This window comes from Zootoca vivipara, chromosome 15, assembly GCF_965207765.1.
Source record: "Zootoca vivipara chromosome 15, rZooViv2.hap1.1, whole genome shotgun sequence".
NCBI classification, from domain to species: Eukaryota; Metazoa; Chordata; class Lepidosauria; order Squamata; family Lacertidae; genus Zootoca; species Zootoca vivipara.
The window spans coordinates 24,526,382-24,543,456 of record NC_142598.1 but is presented as its reverse complement, the minus strand read 5'-3'; the positions used below and the strand labels follow the sequence as shown (position 1 = coordinate 24,543,456).

Genomic DNA, 17,075 nt, shown 5'->3' with positions numbered 1-17,075 from the left:
TCCGCAACATCGCCCTCTAGCGATGGCTATACTGGTACTACATCTGGAAAAGCTTCACTCTCTACTGTATCTCGGCTCGGCTACGCAGTCTAGGCCGCTTTCAAGACTAGGCCGAGTGGAGGTGGGGGCTTGCCTAGGTGGGGGCTGGGGGAGGAGGGGGCGGGATAGGTAATGGGTCGGAACAGGGTGGGGGGAGTCACAGGGATACGCCTGTGTAAACATAACACATGTAAAACAGGGGCACTCTGAAGGTGAGGGGGGTCTGAAGGAGGACTCTGAGGCTCCATTTAACAGCCTGAGCCACGGCAATGCGTGGCAGAGCCAGCTAGTAGTTTAATATAACTATGGTTTAAAGTGATGCGTGAATAAGGCCATTGGGCTGCATATGCTTATATGGATGGATGCACATATAGCAGTACATATTATTTACTATGCCTTACTAGCTTGATATGTAAATTATTTGATTTCTGTAAAGCAGTGCTTTCTCAAAGCTTCTTTTTCCCAATGCAATTCACGAACCCTCTTTCGATGCAAGTTTAACTATTATTTGAATATGGTCATGTACCTTCTTGATGTTGCTGTTCCAAGGCTACATTTCTACATCCATTTACCTGGGAGTAGGGATGGAGGAGAAATTCAATCTTGTTTGCATTGCACAAAATTTGCATTTCTCAAGGCAATACATGAACCAAAATGCACCTGTCCCCCAGGTTTTAGCCATCCTTTGAAATTTGTACTTCTGTGAAGTTTGCAATGCAGTTCTCCGGTCAAGTAATGTGTACACACCAAAATGTACACACAAGGATAATGTGTGCATAAAATACAAATATTAGAAAATAACATACAAAAATGCATTATACAAGGGGAAATTGGTTGCAAAAATATGCACACTAACAAAACTGGCATACAAAACTGTGTTTAATAGGAGAAATTCACACTAAAATGCTGACAATTTTTCATAAAGATCTGAAAAATAAAACCTCACAAAGTACTGCAGAAATATGAAGAACTCAGTTTAAGATTAGGAAAATGAGAAAATGAGAGAAAGCAGAAAGGACAGCTTTGTCCATCCCTATCCAGGAATAAGCTCCACTGAACCCAAAGGGACTTACTGCTGAGAAGACATGTATAGGATTGCACTGTAAGCTTTTCCTCCCCATGACTTGTTATTAAACATAATAAGAGACTTTGAGATTTGGCAGCTCCTGTAATAACATATGCAAGACCTTTTTACAGTATCAACTGCCTGGCTGAAGCCTAGAGTGACGTCAAATGTCTCACGAGCACTGATTGGCTCCAACCTTGCAAAAACAACATTTAAATGTTGCCCTACAGGTGATTTTAGAATGGAGAGCAAATTGCTTCGATTTTCAGTCTTAAGTTGTTTCCCCCCCTCATCCCATCTCAGGATCCCAAGAATGCTTCCCCACATTTAAGAGGTAATTCTATTTCATATGACTATATGACTCCCCTTTATTTTGATTTTTTTGAAATTCGGGTTTTGCTTTGCTAAAGAGCATAATGGTTGATTAATTGAACAAGGAACAACAAGCAATCAATGACCGTGTTATGTATTATTTGATGTGTCATTTTTTACATTACTTTGCAAATACTGTGCAGCAAAATAGATATTGCTTTAGATTTAAAATCACCATAATAATCACAGAACAGTCATATCAGAGTTATGTGACAAGTCCCGCTGATTCCCATGGGAGAGATTTAAACATCCATCCATGGGACCTACTAATTTAGGAATAAATCCAATTGAACTCAGTAGGGCATACTTCTGTGTAGACAGGCATAGGTTTGCACTGTAAATCAATGTGAACAACATGCAATTGGGGCTATCTAAAAGCGAAAATTCTCAGGTATGGCTTTTGCCATGCTTCTTTTGCTGTATCAACTTTGTAAATGTCAGTAATTCAGCTTTTTATTTAAACTGCTTGAGAACAAGGATGGCTGGTGATGTGATGTTTCTTGGGATTTTGTTGTAATGTATATTCCCAATGTCTATTGTGTATGATGCAAAATATTTAGATTTTTTCCCCACTGTGTTTTGAGATTTGCAACCCAGTTCTGTTTTAAAATATTAATAAAGCTGGTTACTTCTATCTATATGGTACAGTGGTACCTCGGGTTACAAACACCTCGGGTTACAGACTCCGCTAACCTGGAAGTAGTACCTCAGGTTAAGAACTTTACCTCAGAATGAGAACAGAAATTGCGCAGCGGTGGCGGGAGGCCTCATTAGCTAAAGTGGTACCTCAGGTTAAGAACAGTTTCAGGTTAAGAACGGACTTCCAGAATGAATTAAGTTCATAACCAGAGGTACCACTGTAATGCGTTCATTTTTTAACCTAAAAGATGGAGTTGTCCACAGTAGCAGATCTGATGTGGACAGATCTGGGGGTAAATGTGCATAAATGTTAATCTCTTCTGCGTGATTTGTAGATTTTGCAATGTTCTACTTAGGCAAGATCTCTTAGGCTCGCAGACCAGAGAGGTGAAACTTCTCCTCCAGCTATGGACTTATTTTCTCCTTGGGGCAGGGTGTGGGGTGTGAACAGTGCCATATTTACATATAAGCTAAACAAGCTATAGCTTAGGGCCCCACTCTCTTGTCCTTCCAAATATACTTCTTCTTAATTGTATTTCAGTTCAACAATTACTTTGATAAAATATATACAGTGGTATCTCTACTTACGAATTTAATGCGTTCTGAACGCACATTCATAAGTAGAAAAAAATTGTAAGTCGAATCCCATAGGAATGCATTGGGAGAAAAAATTCATAAGTCAAAGCAACCCTATCTAAAAATTCGTAAGTAGAAAAAATCCTATCTAAACCGCATCCAAGATGGCGGGCGGAGCTCCGTTCGTAAGTAGAAACATTCGTAAGTAGAGGTACCACTGTATTTTGTTATGTGCAAATGGCTTTAGATACCTATTACAGTGGGACCTTGGTTTACAACCATAATTCGTTCCGGAGGTCCGGTTGTAAACCAAAACAGGTTGTAACCCAAGGCATGCTTTCACCAATTGGGCCTCAAAAAGGGTGTGTGTGTAATAATAAAAAAGGTTGTAATCCCCCCAAAAGGGGCACGCACTTCCAGGTTTGACGTGGTTATCATCCAAAATGGTTGCAATCCAAAACAGTTGGAAACCAAGGTACCACTGTAGGTCTATAAATTACCATATAGCACATATTCAATACAAAAAAAGTGGCAATTTGTTGTTGACAAAGGACAGATGGACGTATAAAGGACCCCAGTAGCTTAGGGCCTCATCAAACCTAAATCCGGCCCTGGGTGTGAGGCATCATAACTTCCTGTGCCTCTTCTGGGAATACAGTGGACGCTCGGGTTGCGAACGTGATGCTTGTGGGAGGCACGTTCGCAACCCGCAGTGTTTGCAACCCATGTCTGTGCATCTGTGCACGCATGGGTCGTGATTCGGCACTTCTGCGCATGCGTAAAGCGTGATCTAGTGCTTCTGTGCATGCGCATGTGCCAAAACCTGGAAGTAACCCGTTCCGGTACTTCTGGGTTTGGCGCTGAGTGCAACCCAAAAAAGCACAACCTGAAGTGGCTGTAACCCAAGCTATGACTGTATATTTATCAAACACTGTATAGTCTTATATACCTGCTACATCCAGGTAACAAGTGCATTTACCTGAATGGAATCAAACCAATGAAAACACATGGATCACATGACACAGACTCAAGAGACTCAGAGTGCCCAGAGTGGCTGGGGCAACCAGTCAGATGGATGGGGTACAAATAATAACCATTATTTGGAGGAGGCAACCATCAATTGGCTGAAAATGCCATTTCAGAAAGGGTAAAAAGACCCAAAAAAAATTAAACAAATTATGAAATTATGAACTGGGTATCGGCCACTGAAGGCGCCTGGGTGAGAGAGCTTCAGTTGGTCCTCTAGATGACAACTCCAAGGCAAGAGAAGTGTGTGGTGACAGACGGGCCGCTGTGGAGATTCGGCTTTCTTGGCAGTCCACTTTATGGAATGGGGGAGGGACTTGGGCCACCACCCTCAGCCCTCCTTCCTATGGCTTAGTTCTGTCATTACTGGGATTTTTAAAAATCTGTATTGTTGCTTTATACTGTACTACTATGTTGCACATTTTGAAACAGTATACCACCATGGGGACAGAAAGGAAATTCGTAAATTACTGATATAACTAGTAAACAGCCAACCATGGTTGAAATGAGTTATTATGCTACACACATATGAGTTCAGAGCAGCTTAAAATTGTTTGGGTCAACTCAGCCCGCACTCTAGAATGTGTGCACTCATGCATGAGAGAGTATGTCTTATATGTGGCACAATAAAGTTAATTCAGGAGGGATTCCACACACATGGGGAAGGAGATAGAACTACCTAAACCCCTGCCAGGTCCATGACAGTCAGTGGGGAAAGAGTTGGGTGTATTCTTTCCCCCCTTCCTTCCCAGTATAACTTTATTGACACCCCCCCGTTGCTTTCAGCAGGAGGGAAAATACCCATTCCAGCTGCAAGCCAGAGGAGTAATGGTGGTGTACCTTTCTGCTACCCCAATGAGGCACTTTCCACTAACAGGGAGGGAAATTCACAGGATCAAGTAGCCCCACGGTAGACAGTCTGGAAAGATACAACTGCTCCCTAAAGCATTATTTAGCAGAGCCCTGTTGCAGTGGTGGGGGAACATCTGGCCCTCCAGATGTTGTTGCAGCCCCAGCTTGCATGGCCAATTGCATGCTGCAGAGGAAATTTGGGGCACACAACTCTCGGGGTCTCGCAGGTGGCTCTAACGAGCGCTTTTTGGGGGGCCGTGCTCTCGTGAGAGCCAAAGCGGGACATCCCAGGATCCAGTCAGAGACTGGGATGGCTTCTGTAATTCTGAGATGTCCCGTTGAGGGGTATGTAATAAGTAAGGGTGGCAGGAATTGGAGTCCATCATCACCTGGAGGTTCACGGCTTCCCCACCCCTGTCCTCAGCAATTATATAAAAAAATAACTGTCCCACGTTTCTCTCAGGTGTCATTTGTGGGATGTCTTCTTACGCAGTGCAGTTCTGAGGCTCCATGGTAAAGGAGACGACGTTTCCAAGACATAGTCAACATCAGGTATGCCTGGAGCTCTTTGCTGAGGTATGCCAAAATCTGTTCCTGCTTCACTTCCAACTATTCTATCTTAGAACTAGGCTATGTCAGTCTTCTGTAACCTGGTGTCTTAAAGGTAAAGGTAAAGGGACCCCTGACCATTAGGTCCAGTCGTGACCGACTCTGGGGTTGCAGCGCTCATCTCACTTTATTGGCCGAGGGAGTCGGTGTACAGCTTCCAGGTCATGTGGCCAGCAAGACAAAACCGCTTCTGGTGAACCAGAGCAGCACACGGAAATGCCGTTTACCTTCCCGCTATGACGTGCTTTCGAACTGCTAGGTTGGCAGGAGCTGGGACCGAGCAACGGGAGCGGGGATTTGAACCGCTGACCTTCTGATCAGGAAGCCCTAGGCTCAGTGGTTTTACCCACAGCGCCACCCGCTGTGGTGTCTTACCACCTGGTGTCTTACCATCTGCCTGTTAGGTAGGTTTGTACTAACATGCAGGCCACACAAATTTCTCCTCCATCCCTAGTCATGTAACCAGAATGAAGACTAGGCTGTTGCCTTGCAGTAAAGAACACCTGAAGATACCCACTCTTGAAATTCTTACATGATATAAGCAAGCCAGTGTGCTAAAATGAATGGCCCAATACCTCTATATGTGATGGACTGTTGATTGTGTGTATGTTTTTTTATAGGCTGGAAAAGGTGAAGGATGAAGCTAACCCTCCTGTATCTTTGCCTCATGGGCACAGCTTGGGCCGTGTTGGTGAGCATTTCAGATCCAGCCAATTTGCTAGGCCTCCTCTTTTTTAAAATTTTCCTCTGTGTGGTCACTCAGCACCACTTTTTCTTTCTTTCTACCTTAGCTGCGCAAACCCCGTAAGGCAGGATTTGGAAGTAAGAGTGAAGAAGTAAGTAAATTTCCTTCCATTTTTCCTCATTCAACCAGCTCTGTATTTCCAGGGGCTACTCTGTCCCCCAATAATCCAAGCCCCTCGCAGGAGGTTTAGTCTGTTTCAGCTAGTAAACACTGCTTCATAGTAATAGAGCAGCCTGACTCAGAGATGGCCAAAGCCAGAGGTGAATAAAGGGGAAGGACCATAGCAGAAGAGAAAGTCTCAGATTCAATCACTGGCATTTTCAGGGCTGGATCTACACAGATATTTAAAAAAAATGCTGTGAAAATGCTTTTTTTAAAAATGTAAAATATATATGGAATTTGCCATTAGCTCATCTGTGCCACCTAATATTACATTTGTATAATGCACTTAAAGCATTATATTTCCAGCTGTGCAGTCATACCTCGGTTTAAGTACGCCTCAGTTTGAGTATTTTCAGTTTAAGTACTCCGCGGACCTGTCTGGAACGGATTAATCCACTTTCCATTACTTTCAATGGGAAAGTTTGCTTCAGGTTAAGTACGCTTCAGGTTAAGTACAGACTTCCGGAACCGATTGTGTTTGTAAACCGAGGTACCACTGTATAGCTGAGTCCTAAGTATGGCTAGGAAAAAAACCCTGCCTGAAATTCTGGAGAGTCCAACTCACCTCTGTTCCTAAGCATTGTATACAGTGGTACCTCAGGTTACAGACAATTCAGGTTACAGACTCTGCTAACCCAGAAATAGTACCTCAGGTTAAGAACTTTGCTTCAGGATGAGAACAGAAATCGTGCTCCGGCGGCAGCAGGAGGCCCCATTAGCTAAAGTGATACCTCAGGTTAAGAACAGTTTCAGGTTAAGAACGGACCTCTGGAATGAATTAAGTTTGTAACCAGTGGTACCACTGTATACGCCCCATCCCCAAAGAGAAGCAACAGTCTCACACACTCTCTTATGCAAACATGTTCCCCTGATGAACCAAAAATCTGGCAGCATTAGAGTGGCCAGGTGAAAAACAGAACAGGGCAGGACTCTTGCACCTTTATTTGTTGGGTAGGAGACTGAAACTCAGCAGGTGTAGCTTGTCAGAGGGCAGGGGGATGAGCCCTGCCTTCTTTTACCCCTGTCCACCCTACGCAGAATTCTTCCATGCCTGGGTTCAAATTTCCCCACTTCAAGTTTGTGTACAGCTGTAGTTCTCAGCTTATTGTCTAGGCAGCTCTGAAAACAAGTCTTGTGAGATTTGGCAGGCTTAGAAAATACTTTATGACTTCCAGCATTTTGAAATGACTGACAGGATGCAGGCCAGGGATAATTTACCCTCCCACAGTGCTAGTGAAGCCAATAGGGCTAGAATCAAGTTGATTCAATTGAAAACCTGTTCTGTTTAAATACTGTTGTTCATGGAGAGCCAGATTCAAATGAAACACACTCTGACAGGTATATTTCTTCACAGATGATGCAGTTTGGTCCCTATGGCTACATGAATTCACCACAAGTAAGTTCACTCTTTTCTTGGTTTTTGAAACATACACTTTCTATACTTCAGAGGATAGCTCAGTCAGTAGACCATGAGACTCTTAATCTTAGGGTCATGGGTTCAAGCCCTACATTGGGCAAAGCGTGTCCTCCCTAAAAGAGGGCACATGTTGCGGTGAGACCTGGAGACTGATCTCCTGGTTGTGGGTGGGTCTATTGGATAGCCACAGCACCCAATTGATAGGTCCCTCGTTGCTGGGTTTAATCTGGCCAATGGGGTGCAGTCTAAACGGTTCAAGGGACCTACATATACCCATGCACATGACCCAGAGCTTCCTCTTTCGGCTCGTGCATCGGAACACCCACCCACCTCTCCCTACTTTTAGGGCATTTTGCGATTGACCTTGCTATGCTGTCATGTGTCATCTGTCGTTGGGACAGGGGCACAGCAGGACTTTTCCCCACTTGGATGATTGGCTGTTGCCATTTGGGTTTCACCTGCCGCTTGGCAAATCGTCACAACTTGTAAGGTTGCGGATAGGCACTGGTTCATGTGATAGGGATGGGAGAACGGTGTCGCCATCCCTACGTGAAGGGTATTCCATTAAAGGAATCCAGGGACTCAACTTGGTTTGGTCAACCCCCGAGAGGAGGGGGGGTTGTGCCTGTGCCTGAGTCCAGGGGAGCATCCGGGGGGTGAACAGAGTCTGTTCCCAGGCTTTTCACCTATCTCAGTAATAGGCTGACCTATGATGGTGCCCTGGGTCAGCGCTACCTGCAACGGTGTAGGGAGCTAGTCGAATCAGAGCCTATGCAACCATTCACTTTTCTGTAATCAATAAAGTTGTGGCCTAAATTCTGCCAAAAACCAAAACTAAAATTTGAGTCAAATGTGCATTTATTTAGGGGTGTGTGTGTTGTGGTCTGGGTCTGAACATGCAAAAGATTCCTGCATTGCAGAGAGTTGGAATAGATGATCCCTTTCAACTCTATTATTCTATGATTTTATTACATGTTTTTATTATTATTCTTTATTATTCTTTTATCATTATTTGTACCGCACCCATCTGTACCCCAGTCACTCCGGGTAGCTTCCAACATATATTTAAAAACATGTATATCCTGCCTTGCCACTAAGGATCTCAATGTGGCGCACATGGCTCTCCTTCAATTTATCCTCACGACAACCCTGTGAGGTAGGGTTGAGGGAGACCAAAGGCCATCCAGCGAACTTCATGGCAGAGAAGGTAAGTGAACCTGGGTTTTGCTGGTCTTAGGCCATCCCTCCAATAAGAAATGCTATCTCATCATGTGCTGCTTTTATTTCTCTTTTAATCACATTTCAGCTGGCTCATTTGGCAGCTTCGTTATATGGCTACCGCTCGGGTTTCCCGCAGATGTTCCCCCAGCAGCCTATATTGCCCCAGCAGAGATTTTTCCTCTGGCCGCAGCAGACACCAGTGCATCAAATCGCCAGGCTGCCCCCACGCAAGCCTCACCAAACTCCAGTGGCCAGGCAGCCAAACATCAGGCAGCAGCCAAGACCACAGTTAAAACCACAATTACAGCAGCCACCAAAGCAGCCTCAAAATACCCACCCTTCTCAGACCCACCAACAAGTGCTGGTTCATCAACCCCAAAGGGGGAAGCAGCAACAGCCTCAGGTAAACAAGCAGGTTTGATCTGGGGGGGGGGATTGCTCCAATGTCCCCGGCATCTCACCGTCAGCCAGTGCAAGGGATCAGCAGGGCGGGCCCTATCATTAGCCAGAATGAGGGATCTGCTTCAGGCTGCAGATGTTGTAGGGCAGCAGTGCAAGTCCCCGTCCCCCCGGCTTCCCTCTGTTGGAGGACAGAGCTGTGAGTTCCACACTACCTTCCTTGAAGCTCCTAATATAATTTGTTTTGCTCAGGTGGGTGGCGGATGCTGTCCCATCGAAGTAAGAGCCGGCTGCCAGTCCAGTCAGCTTCTGTACATGGACCAGGGCTGAGAGGAGGTGCCATTTTGACCTTTGCCTCAGGCAACAATATGTCTTGGGTCAGTCCTGGCCTTCAGCCCTTATATTCCCATCGCTGCATCTCCAGGCCAGGGAAAGAAGCTGCAAATTTTCTACTTGTCACAAAATGTTAGGGTGACCCCTTGGCCTACTTTATGGGGGGGCATGTCCTATCATAGCTGCCAAGTTATCCCTTTTTTACAGGGATTTTCCCTTATGCTGAATAGGCTTCCTCGCGAGAAAAGGGAAAACTTGGCAGCTATGATGTCCTATATTTGAAGGCATTCTCTATTTGAAGGACTGCCCTGCCCGAATATGAGTTACAAATAAAGAACCCCAAGATGGGAGAGCTGTGGCCTTGAAATGAGTATTTGGATGGCAGACCGAGCTGGCACAAATGTCACTTGGTCGCAGTCTTCACACTATGGGGAGATTCACTTTCTTTCTATGCAAATTACAAAAATTATGTCTAAATTGTGCCCTCTTTTGCCCATGCGTAAGGGGCCACCCGGAAGACACAGGAAAAAGACACAAGGGGCGACCCTAGTTTTCATTTTTAGGCTATGATTATAGGGCATACGCATCAGAAAGGAGGGGGAGAAAAATGAGAGCGTGTGATGTATTGCACCACACATTTAAAGCACATCCCCCCCCCCACAAAGCATCCCAGGAACTATAGTTAAGGGCACAGTGTGGGGGTAAACTACAGTACCCATGTTTCTTTCGGGAAGGTGCATGTCTTAAATGTATGGTGTGTTTTGGACATTTTCCACGTTAAGGGGGAGAATGCGTTATGTGGTGTCAGGCAAACCAACAGAACAGAAGCTACTCTCAGTGGTCATTTTAGGCATAGCTGCCAAGTTTTCCCTTTTCTCGCGAGGAAGCCTATTCAGCATAATGGAAAATCCCTGAAAAAAAAGGGATAACTTGGCAGCTATGATTTTAGGCAAAACAATGATAGCTGGAAATACGGGTGGAATCACACTATTCTTTTTTATTGTAATCATTGCATAGTGACATTTTCTTTTGCAGGGAGTGTTAGATTTTTTCATAACAATACCTTCTCTTTTCCCCTCCAGGCATTCCCACCACAGCAACAATATCCTTGGCAATATCCTCAGGTGAACAGATGTTCCATGTTTAACACATGCAGAGAAATTTGACAATCATTTTAAGGGCTACAGTTGTGGGGTATTTTTTTATTATTAAAAAGGACCTCTGATTAATTGGCCAGCAGATCTCTCCTTAAAATAAAATATACTTAAAATAAAAATACTTCTAAGTTAAATTCTTCTAAATTCACAGGTAGAAGATGCTTTCTCAGGGCTGCCAAAGCTTCCTCCACTCAAACATGGGATGAAGTGCTTAGAAACTCATTTTGGCATTAAGCAATATATTGATGGATTCATTAATATCATTAACTGCCAATAATCATACTTTTGAAAATGATGCCCATTGTGGCAGATCTGTACCTTATCTGAAAGAATGCCTACCCCCTCAGCACCGTCATTGAGTCAATACTGTAGGCAGATTGAGCTGATCACTGAAAACTCACATGGTTAATCTACTAAGATTTCTTCAATGGGTTTGTTGCCAGCACCACAGCAACGTTGATCCAATGCATGCTTCCTCACATATCTTTGTGATTTTTGTTTACATAGGAAGACAAGCGAAGCACCAATAAATCAAAAACCACGCCTGTGGTTGGGTGGTTTTGAGGAGATTCCGCGTAAAAATTACGCAGTTCCATTATGATCTATGTTTTTGTACCATGAAAACACTGGGGGGAAATGTGGTTCTTATGGTAGAGTCAACAGGTGCCAAAATGATCTGTCATGTGATGGTGGGTGGAAGGAAGAATCCATGAAAAACTTAAGCAGTATCAGGGTGCTGCTTTTTTTTTTTTTTGGATCGTCGTGTCTCCTAGATCTCTTCCCATTCTCTCTTATCTTCTTGGTCAGTCTGATCCTGTTCAGATGCTCTGATCTCTGATTATTGTGTATGACTTTTGTTATGTAAATCTTGTCATGTTGTAAGCCGCACTGTTGAGCACTGTTTTAACTATGGAAAGGCGGCATACAAATAAAATGATGGCTGATGGATTGGTGCCGCTTCCTTGTTAAACTTTATGTATGAGGATGAGGAAGTAATCACCATCAACATGAGGATGGGGGCAGGGGGAGGCTCAGAGATGCTAATGTGGGCACCAGGGGAAGTCCAGAGGTACTGATGTGCAGTGGTTTATTTTAAAGTTCCCACACAGGGACTGTGGGGCAGAGTGCTCATGCACTTCACCACGTGCACAACCTACACCCCAGGGGTGAGTGTGAAGTGGCCCTAAGTTTAGCTGTGTTGAAATATTTTCATCTGATCTTTATTGTTGTAAAATGCCATTTGGCCAGGATGGTATGTTAAGCTAATCCCTTGTCCAGTCACCAACTAGCAACCTTGGTTCCTTAGTTAGGATATGAACAGCTACCCAGCATTCAAGCCACATCACCCCGGACACTTATAACATTTACTAACAATGGCAAAACTACAATTATGCTAACATGTGGCTGTTTTTCTTCTGCATTGTAGATGTTTGGTCATGGAGGCTTCCAACAGCAACCATTTGGTCCATATCAGGGAGTAAGATATTCTATTTGAAGGCTTCGGGGGGTAGTGGGGACAATTTTGGGGACCACTTAGCTCTATCCCATAGCTAAAGTGGCTTGTTTAATCAGGAATGATTGGTTGACAATGCCTTTGTCTGGATTCTATTAGTATCTCCATGGGCTGTTAGGGATTGTGTTATATTCTTAAGATTATGGATGTTTTAATTGTGTTGTTGTGGTTCTGAAAAAGTTATAAAACTAAATAAGCAAGCCCTGTGAAACTAATATAGATCCATACAGTGAATCCAAAATGCTGTTGATTCTTCCATTAGAAATAGAAAGAAACGAATTCAGTAGAACAAAGGGGGGGAGAAGTTAAGCACTTTCTGCAGTGGGGTGGGTGGGTATGAATCTGCCCCTCATTATTCATCAAATAGTTCGTGTCTGAGAAGCGAGGGAGAACCTTGCGAATTTCAACGCATCATGTGTGCTTAGACACTGGTCTTTATGTTTTAGAATAGCTAAGCAATTTAATTTCTATGCCCTCCCCGCAAAGTCTATCCAAACTTACTCGATTTTCTTTTTCTCCAGCGTATGCCATTTCGACAGCCACCTGCCAGCAATGAAGAAGGGGTAAATACAATTTGATATAATTGGGATGGTGTGAGCTAAACTATATATGAAGCTGCAGGAAAGAGGACTTCCAAGGCATCCTTGTACATTCTCCTGCTATAAAGTTCGCTTGGGAGCCCCACCCTCCCCATGACCTTCAGGAAGGTCAGGATGCACAGACCACATGGCTTTAATGTTTCCTGATTCTAGTGCTCAGGACTGCTGAGTGATGAATAATTCTATTAACAATAAAATTTCATTTGCAATTAGAATCATAGAATCATAGAATCCTAGAGTTGGAAGAGACCACAAGGGCCATCCAGTCCAACCCCCTGCCAAGCAGGAAACACCATCAAAGCATTCTTGACATATGGCTGTCAAGCCTCTGCTTAAAGACCTCCAAAGAAGGAGACTCCACCACACTCCTTGGTAGCAAATTCCACTGCCGAACAGCTCTTACTGTCAGGAAGTTCTTCCTAATGTTTAGGTGGAATCTTCTTTCTTGAAGTTTGAATCCATTGCTCCGTGTCCGCTTCTCTGGAGCAGCAGAAAACAATCTTTCTCCCTCTTCCATATGACATCCTTTCATATATTTGAACATGGCTATCATATCACCCCTTAACCTTCTCTTCTCCAGGCTAAACATACCCAGCTCCCTAAGCCGTTCCTCATAAGGCATCGTTTCCAGGTCTTTGACCATTTTGGTTGCCCTCTTCTGGACACGTTCCAGCTTGTCAGTATCCTTCTTGAACTGTGGTGCCCTAAAAATTGCTAATAATTTTTATTGTATTGGGTGGTATCAAACTATTTTACTCTCTTCATTATATTTGTAGACCCCCTATTATGGATATGGCTACCTTGGGATGGGAGGCAGACCTCCGTATTCTGAAGAGATGCTTGAGCAAGACTTTGAGGAGGCAAAAGAACATGAAGCCCCGAGCCCAACAGCTGATCCTGCAACCAACTCAACGGTCTTGGAAACAAATTCAACCATCTCTAATCAACCAAGCCAGGCAGCAAATGGCACTGCTTCTGGGCTCAGTTCAGTGGGCAATGGGGCTAATTCGCCAGGCCTTGAGAGGAACTTGCTCAGTGGAAACGGGAACCCAACACCGTCACCCACGGCTCATGTGTCAGTAAGAAACGGAGCAACATGGAATGGCATTGATCCCTCAAGTCAAAGGCCTCCATCTCCAGATGTCAATGCCATTCAAAGCTTTCCTTCAGGGGCCCAACAACCACCAGGGTATGGTGCACATGTCTATAAGCCCCTACCAGATATGGGAGATACAAGGCACAATGCTTTGATTTCTAGAGGAGACCCCTCTACCCAAACTAAAAACCCAACAAATTCCTTGACTTATGGAGAATACTCTAACCACAGAGGCAATCTCCGGAATACAAACACCAACCCTCCCTCAATGAACAATAGACCTAACTTATATGAGCAACAAGGGCAACCCCATTATCTTGAAAGGAACCCATCAGGTCAAAGAGAAAGAGTGCCTTTTCCTATTTCTGATCCACAAGGCCAGTGGGATAAAGTTCCAGTCTACAGGGATAATGGTCTAAATCATTCCCCATCTGAAGGCCGTTCCCTGGATCCACAGTTTAATACAGTAGGACGCACTGAGGATGTCTACATTGAAAGAGAAAACACTGAACGGCATCAGCCTTCTGGAATGCACCGAACAAGCACATTTTCCCACCAGGGAGCATTCTCAGCCACAAGCAGAACTCCATTTGAAACAGAAGCCCAGCAGTATGAGTGGAAGGAGAAGCCCTTTATTCATCCAGATCGTGAAAGAGAACAATTTCAATCTTCACAAAACCGGAGGTGGAACAACCAAGAAGATCCACAGGTCTTCCGAGATGCTCCTCCCAGGTATAACTCGATGTATTCATCTGGTTCTTTTCAACGAACGGGACATGCCGCTTACTCTGAAAGGGATCTCAATGGCCAACAAACCTATTCCTTTTATCCCAGAGGATGGGAGGATAGAGAACATTCACCCACAACGAGCCCAGCAAACCAAAGAGAAAGTCCACCATATTCTCCAGATTTGCCTTCAAATCAGATGCAAAGAAACACCTATCACAGAAACGTTCTGCAGGAGCGTGAGCCGTATCCCAGGCAAAACCCATGGACCCAAGAAAAACAGGTGCTTGACCTTGGCAGAGACTACAGAAACCCTCCATTCAATCCAACTCAACACCATGCATATCCAAAATATTCTATGGAGAATCCAGCCAATCAAAGAAGTAAGTTGCCATATGAGGAAATTAACCAGTGGACTCCAGAAGAACATTCTCCAGTTCGTGGCGCAGAACACTTGAAGCAAACAGAAAACACCCCATATCGCATGAACAATGCATTCGGACCAAGAGAAAGGAATTTGGAGAACCGAGCACCACATTCTCCATTACAAAGCAGCACTCTCCTCCAAAGCAGACCACAGTATCCTGAAAGAGATGTTTGGGTCCCCCAAATGGTGGACCCATCTGCTCCAAAAGAAACGTCACCCTACTTTAATACCTACCCCACAGACTTCAGGAAAAACCCAGCGCATGCTGAAGACACGGAGGGAGCCATGCATGGGAGAAGACATCATTCTGACACACTGAGATACCCAGGTGACTACCCAAGAGAACCCAGAACTGTCACCTCACACAAGACTGCCAGCCACCTGTGCTGTGCAGGTGACTCCCCAGTGCCAAGAGAGAACTTACTGGCACCACTGCAAAGTGCTCCTCGTTTCCAGTTTGCTTCATGGGAGCAAAAAGGAAGCTCGACATATCCAGAGAGCAACCACGCAAAACATGCCAGGCATGCCCCCTACCCAGCTGGCATTCAATCAAATCACAGGGATACATCTCTGAAGACTGGGGAAACAAAATCACAGAGAGAAAACTTCGATGCATTTGGAGAGGAAATAGCAGGCCTACAGAATGGTCCACCATGCTCCAAATCGGACCTAAGAAAACAGAATGAACCTGAAGCCAACTATGAAACTGGTCTACCTGCACCTAGGAACACACCTTGTTATGGAAGCAGCATCCGAGGCGACGGGCACAACGTCCTTGCTTGGATTGTGGGGGAAAATCAGTCCAAAAGAGAATCTGAAAGGGCAGCTTCTATGAAGTTTGTTCCTGAAAATGTACCGCCACCACCTCAAGGGATCAGAAGTGCAGCTCTTGATGGTGAAGATGTTAGGAAAGGAGAACGCGCAGCGCTTGGGTTCAAGGGGACTCCATGCTTTGGAAGCTGGTTAAAGCAATATTTATCCAGCACGGGAGCTCCATCTGGTGACCAGCAGCACGATCAGTTTCATCCAGATAACCCATTGCCCACTAGAAAGCCAAACATCATGGTGCCACCTGTACCACAGCCAATCTCTAGTACTAATCCATCTCATGATACAGAAGAAGCACCATCGAAATTCAGATCCCCGGGAGAAGAATTGGCTGAGCAAGCAAAGGAAAGGACGCTGGACTGTTTACTGTTCACAAACAAATGAAATGCTAAAGAGCCTCCTTTTTTCCATGTTTGGAAAACAGCATCTCTAAAAAATGACAACGGCATGCTCATTCAGAGCACAGATGCAGGAAAATGGAACATACATAATTGCATAATTACAAAGAGAGGGAAATAACAGCTGAATTTTGTAGATAGTTTGTGCATGTGCATAATGTAGGTCATTTGGTATTTGGTTTTTCAGACCTCAGCTGGCATTTCACCCATCAACATTCTAACCTTCAACCTTTCTTCTGGTTTTCTGTAGGACTCAACCAAAATGGGCTCGCAAAACTCTCTAACCTAAGCTTACCAATCCCCCCCCCAATAAATCCAGGGACACTTTTCAACTTCCTTATTCCAGGGATGGATTTTGTGAGGGGACTGATCTGTAAATCCAAGGACTGTCCCCGGGAAACAGGGAGGCCTGGTAACCTTACTCTAACCTGTTTGCAGGGGATGGTGAAATTCTTATTAATATATTTCGATTTAGTATCTGCCTTCACCATCAGGTCCCAATTGAATTTAAAAATTCAATATTAAAAACAAATTAAAACAAATTACAGCCATAGGGATAGGGATAGGTGGGGGAGGGGAATTACCTGTATTTCTCTAAATATTCTCTTGGAAGCATGCAGAATTCAAATGGAGAGAGAGAGAGAGAGAGAGAGAGAGAGAGAGAGAGAGAGAGAGAGAGAGAGAGAGAGAGATGGACTACGGTCATACCTCGGTTTGCGAACGTGATCTGTGCGGGAGACACGTTCGCAACCCACAGCATTCGCAGCCTGAAGCGCCGCATCTGCACACACGTGTGATGCAATTCGGGGCTTCTGCGCATGCGTGTAACATCATTTTGTGTTTCTGCACATGCGCGAGCGCCAAAAACTAGAAGT

At 44.5% G+C, this 17,075-nt stretch overlaps 2 protein-coding genes across 3 annotated transcripts in view; one reads left to right on the top strand and one right to left on the bottom strand.

Annotated features, from left to right (window-relative positions):
- Positions 1-17,075, bottom strand: part of LOC132591255 (uncharacterized) — a 119,251-nt gene that overhangs the window by 61,920 nt on the left and 40,256 nt on the right. For both annotated transcript variants that reach the window (XR_015947354.1, XM_088659012.1), the window contains exon 8: positions 12,628-12,669. Coding sequence is in view for 1 of the 2 variants with exons in the window: in XM_088659012.1 (XP_088515138.1) it covers positions 12,628-12,669 (42 nt within the window). In the remaining variant the exon portion in view is untranslated. The remainder of the gene's footprint in view (positions 1-12,627; positions 12,670-17,075) is intronic.
- ENAM (enamelin) lies at positions 410-16,498 on the top strand. Its single transcript, XM_035097408.3, has 8 exons — positions 410-5,870; positions 5,971-6,015; positions 7,441-7,482; positions 8,810-9,127; positions 10,539-10,580; positions 12,040-12,090; positions 12,648-12,689; positions 13,502-16,498. The coding sequence occupies exons 1-8, from the start codon at positions 5,817-5,819 to the stop codon at positions 16,184-16,186; spliced, it is 3,279 nt and encodes a 1,092-aa protein (XP_034953299.1). The 5' UTR covers positions 410-5,816; the 3' UTR covers positions 16,187-16,498.

Excerpts from the sequence above, each read along its gene's own strand:
- ENAM (XM_035097408.3), top strand. The coding sequence starts at position 5,817 with ATGAAGCTAACCCTCCTGTATCTTTGCCTCATGGGCACAGCTTGGGCC. Across the intron at positions 12,091-12,647 it reads CATTTGGTCCATATCAGGGA|CGTATGCCATTTCGACAGCC; the intron begins GTAAGATATTCT and ends CTTTTTCTCCAG. Across the intron at positions 12,690-13,501 it reads CTGCCAGCAATGAAGAAGGG|ACCCCCTATTATGGATATGG; the intron begins GTAAATACAATT and ends TTATATTTGTAG.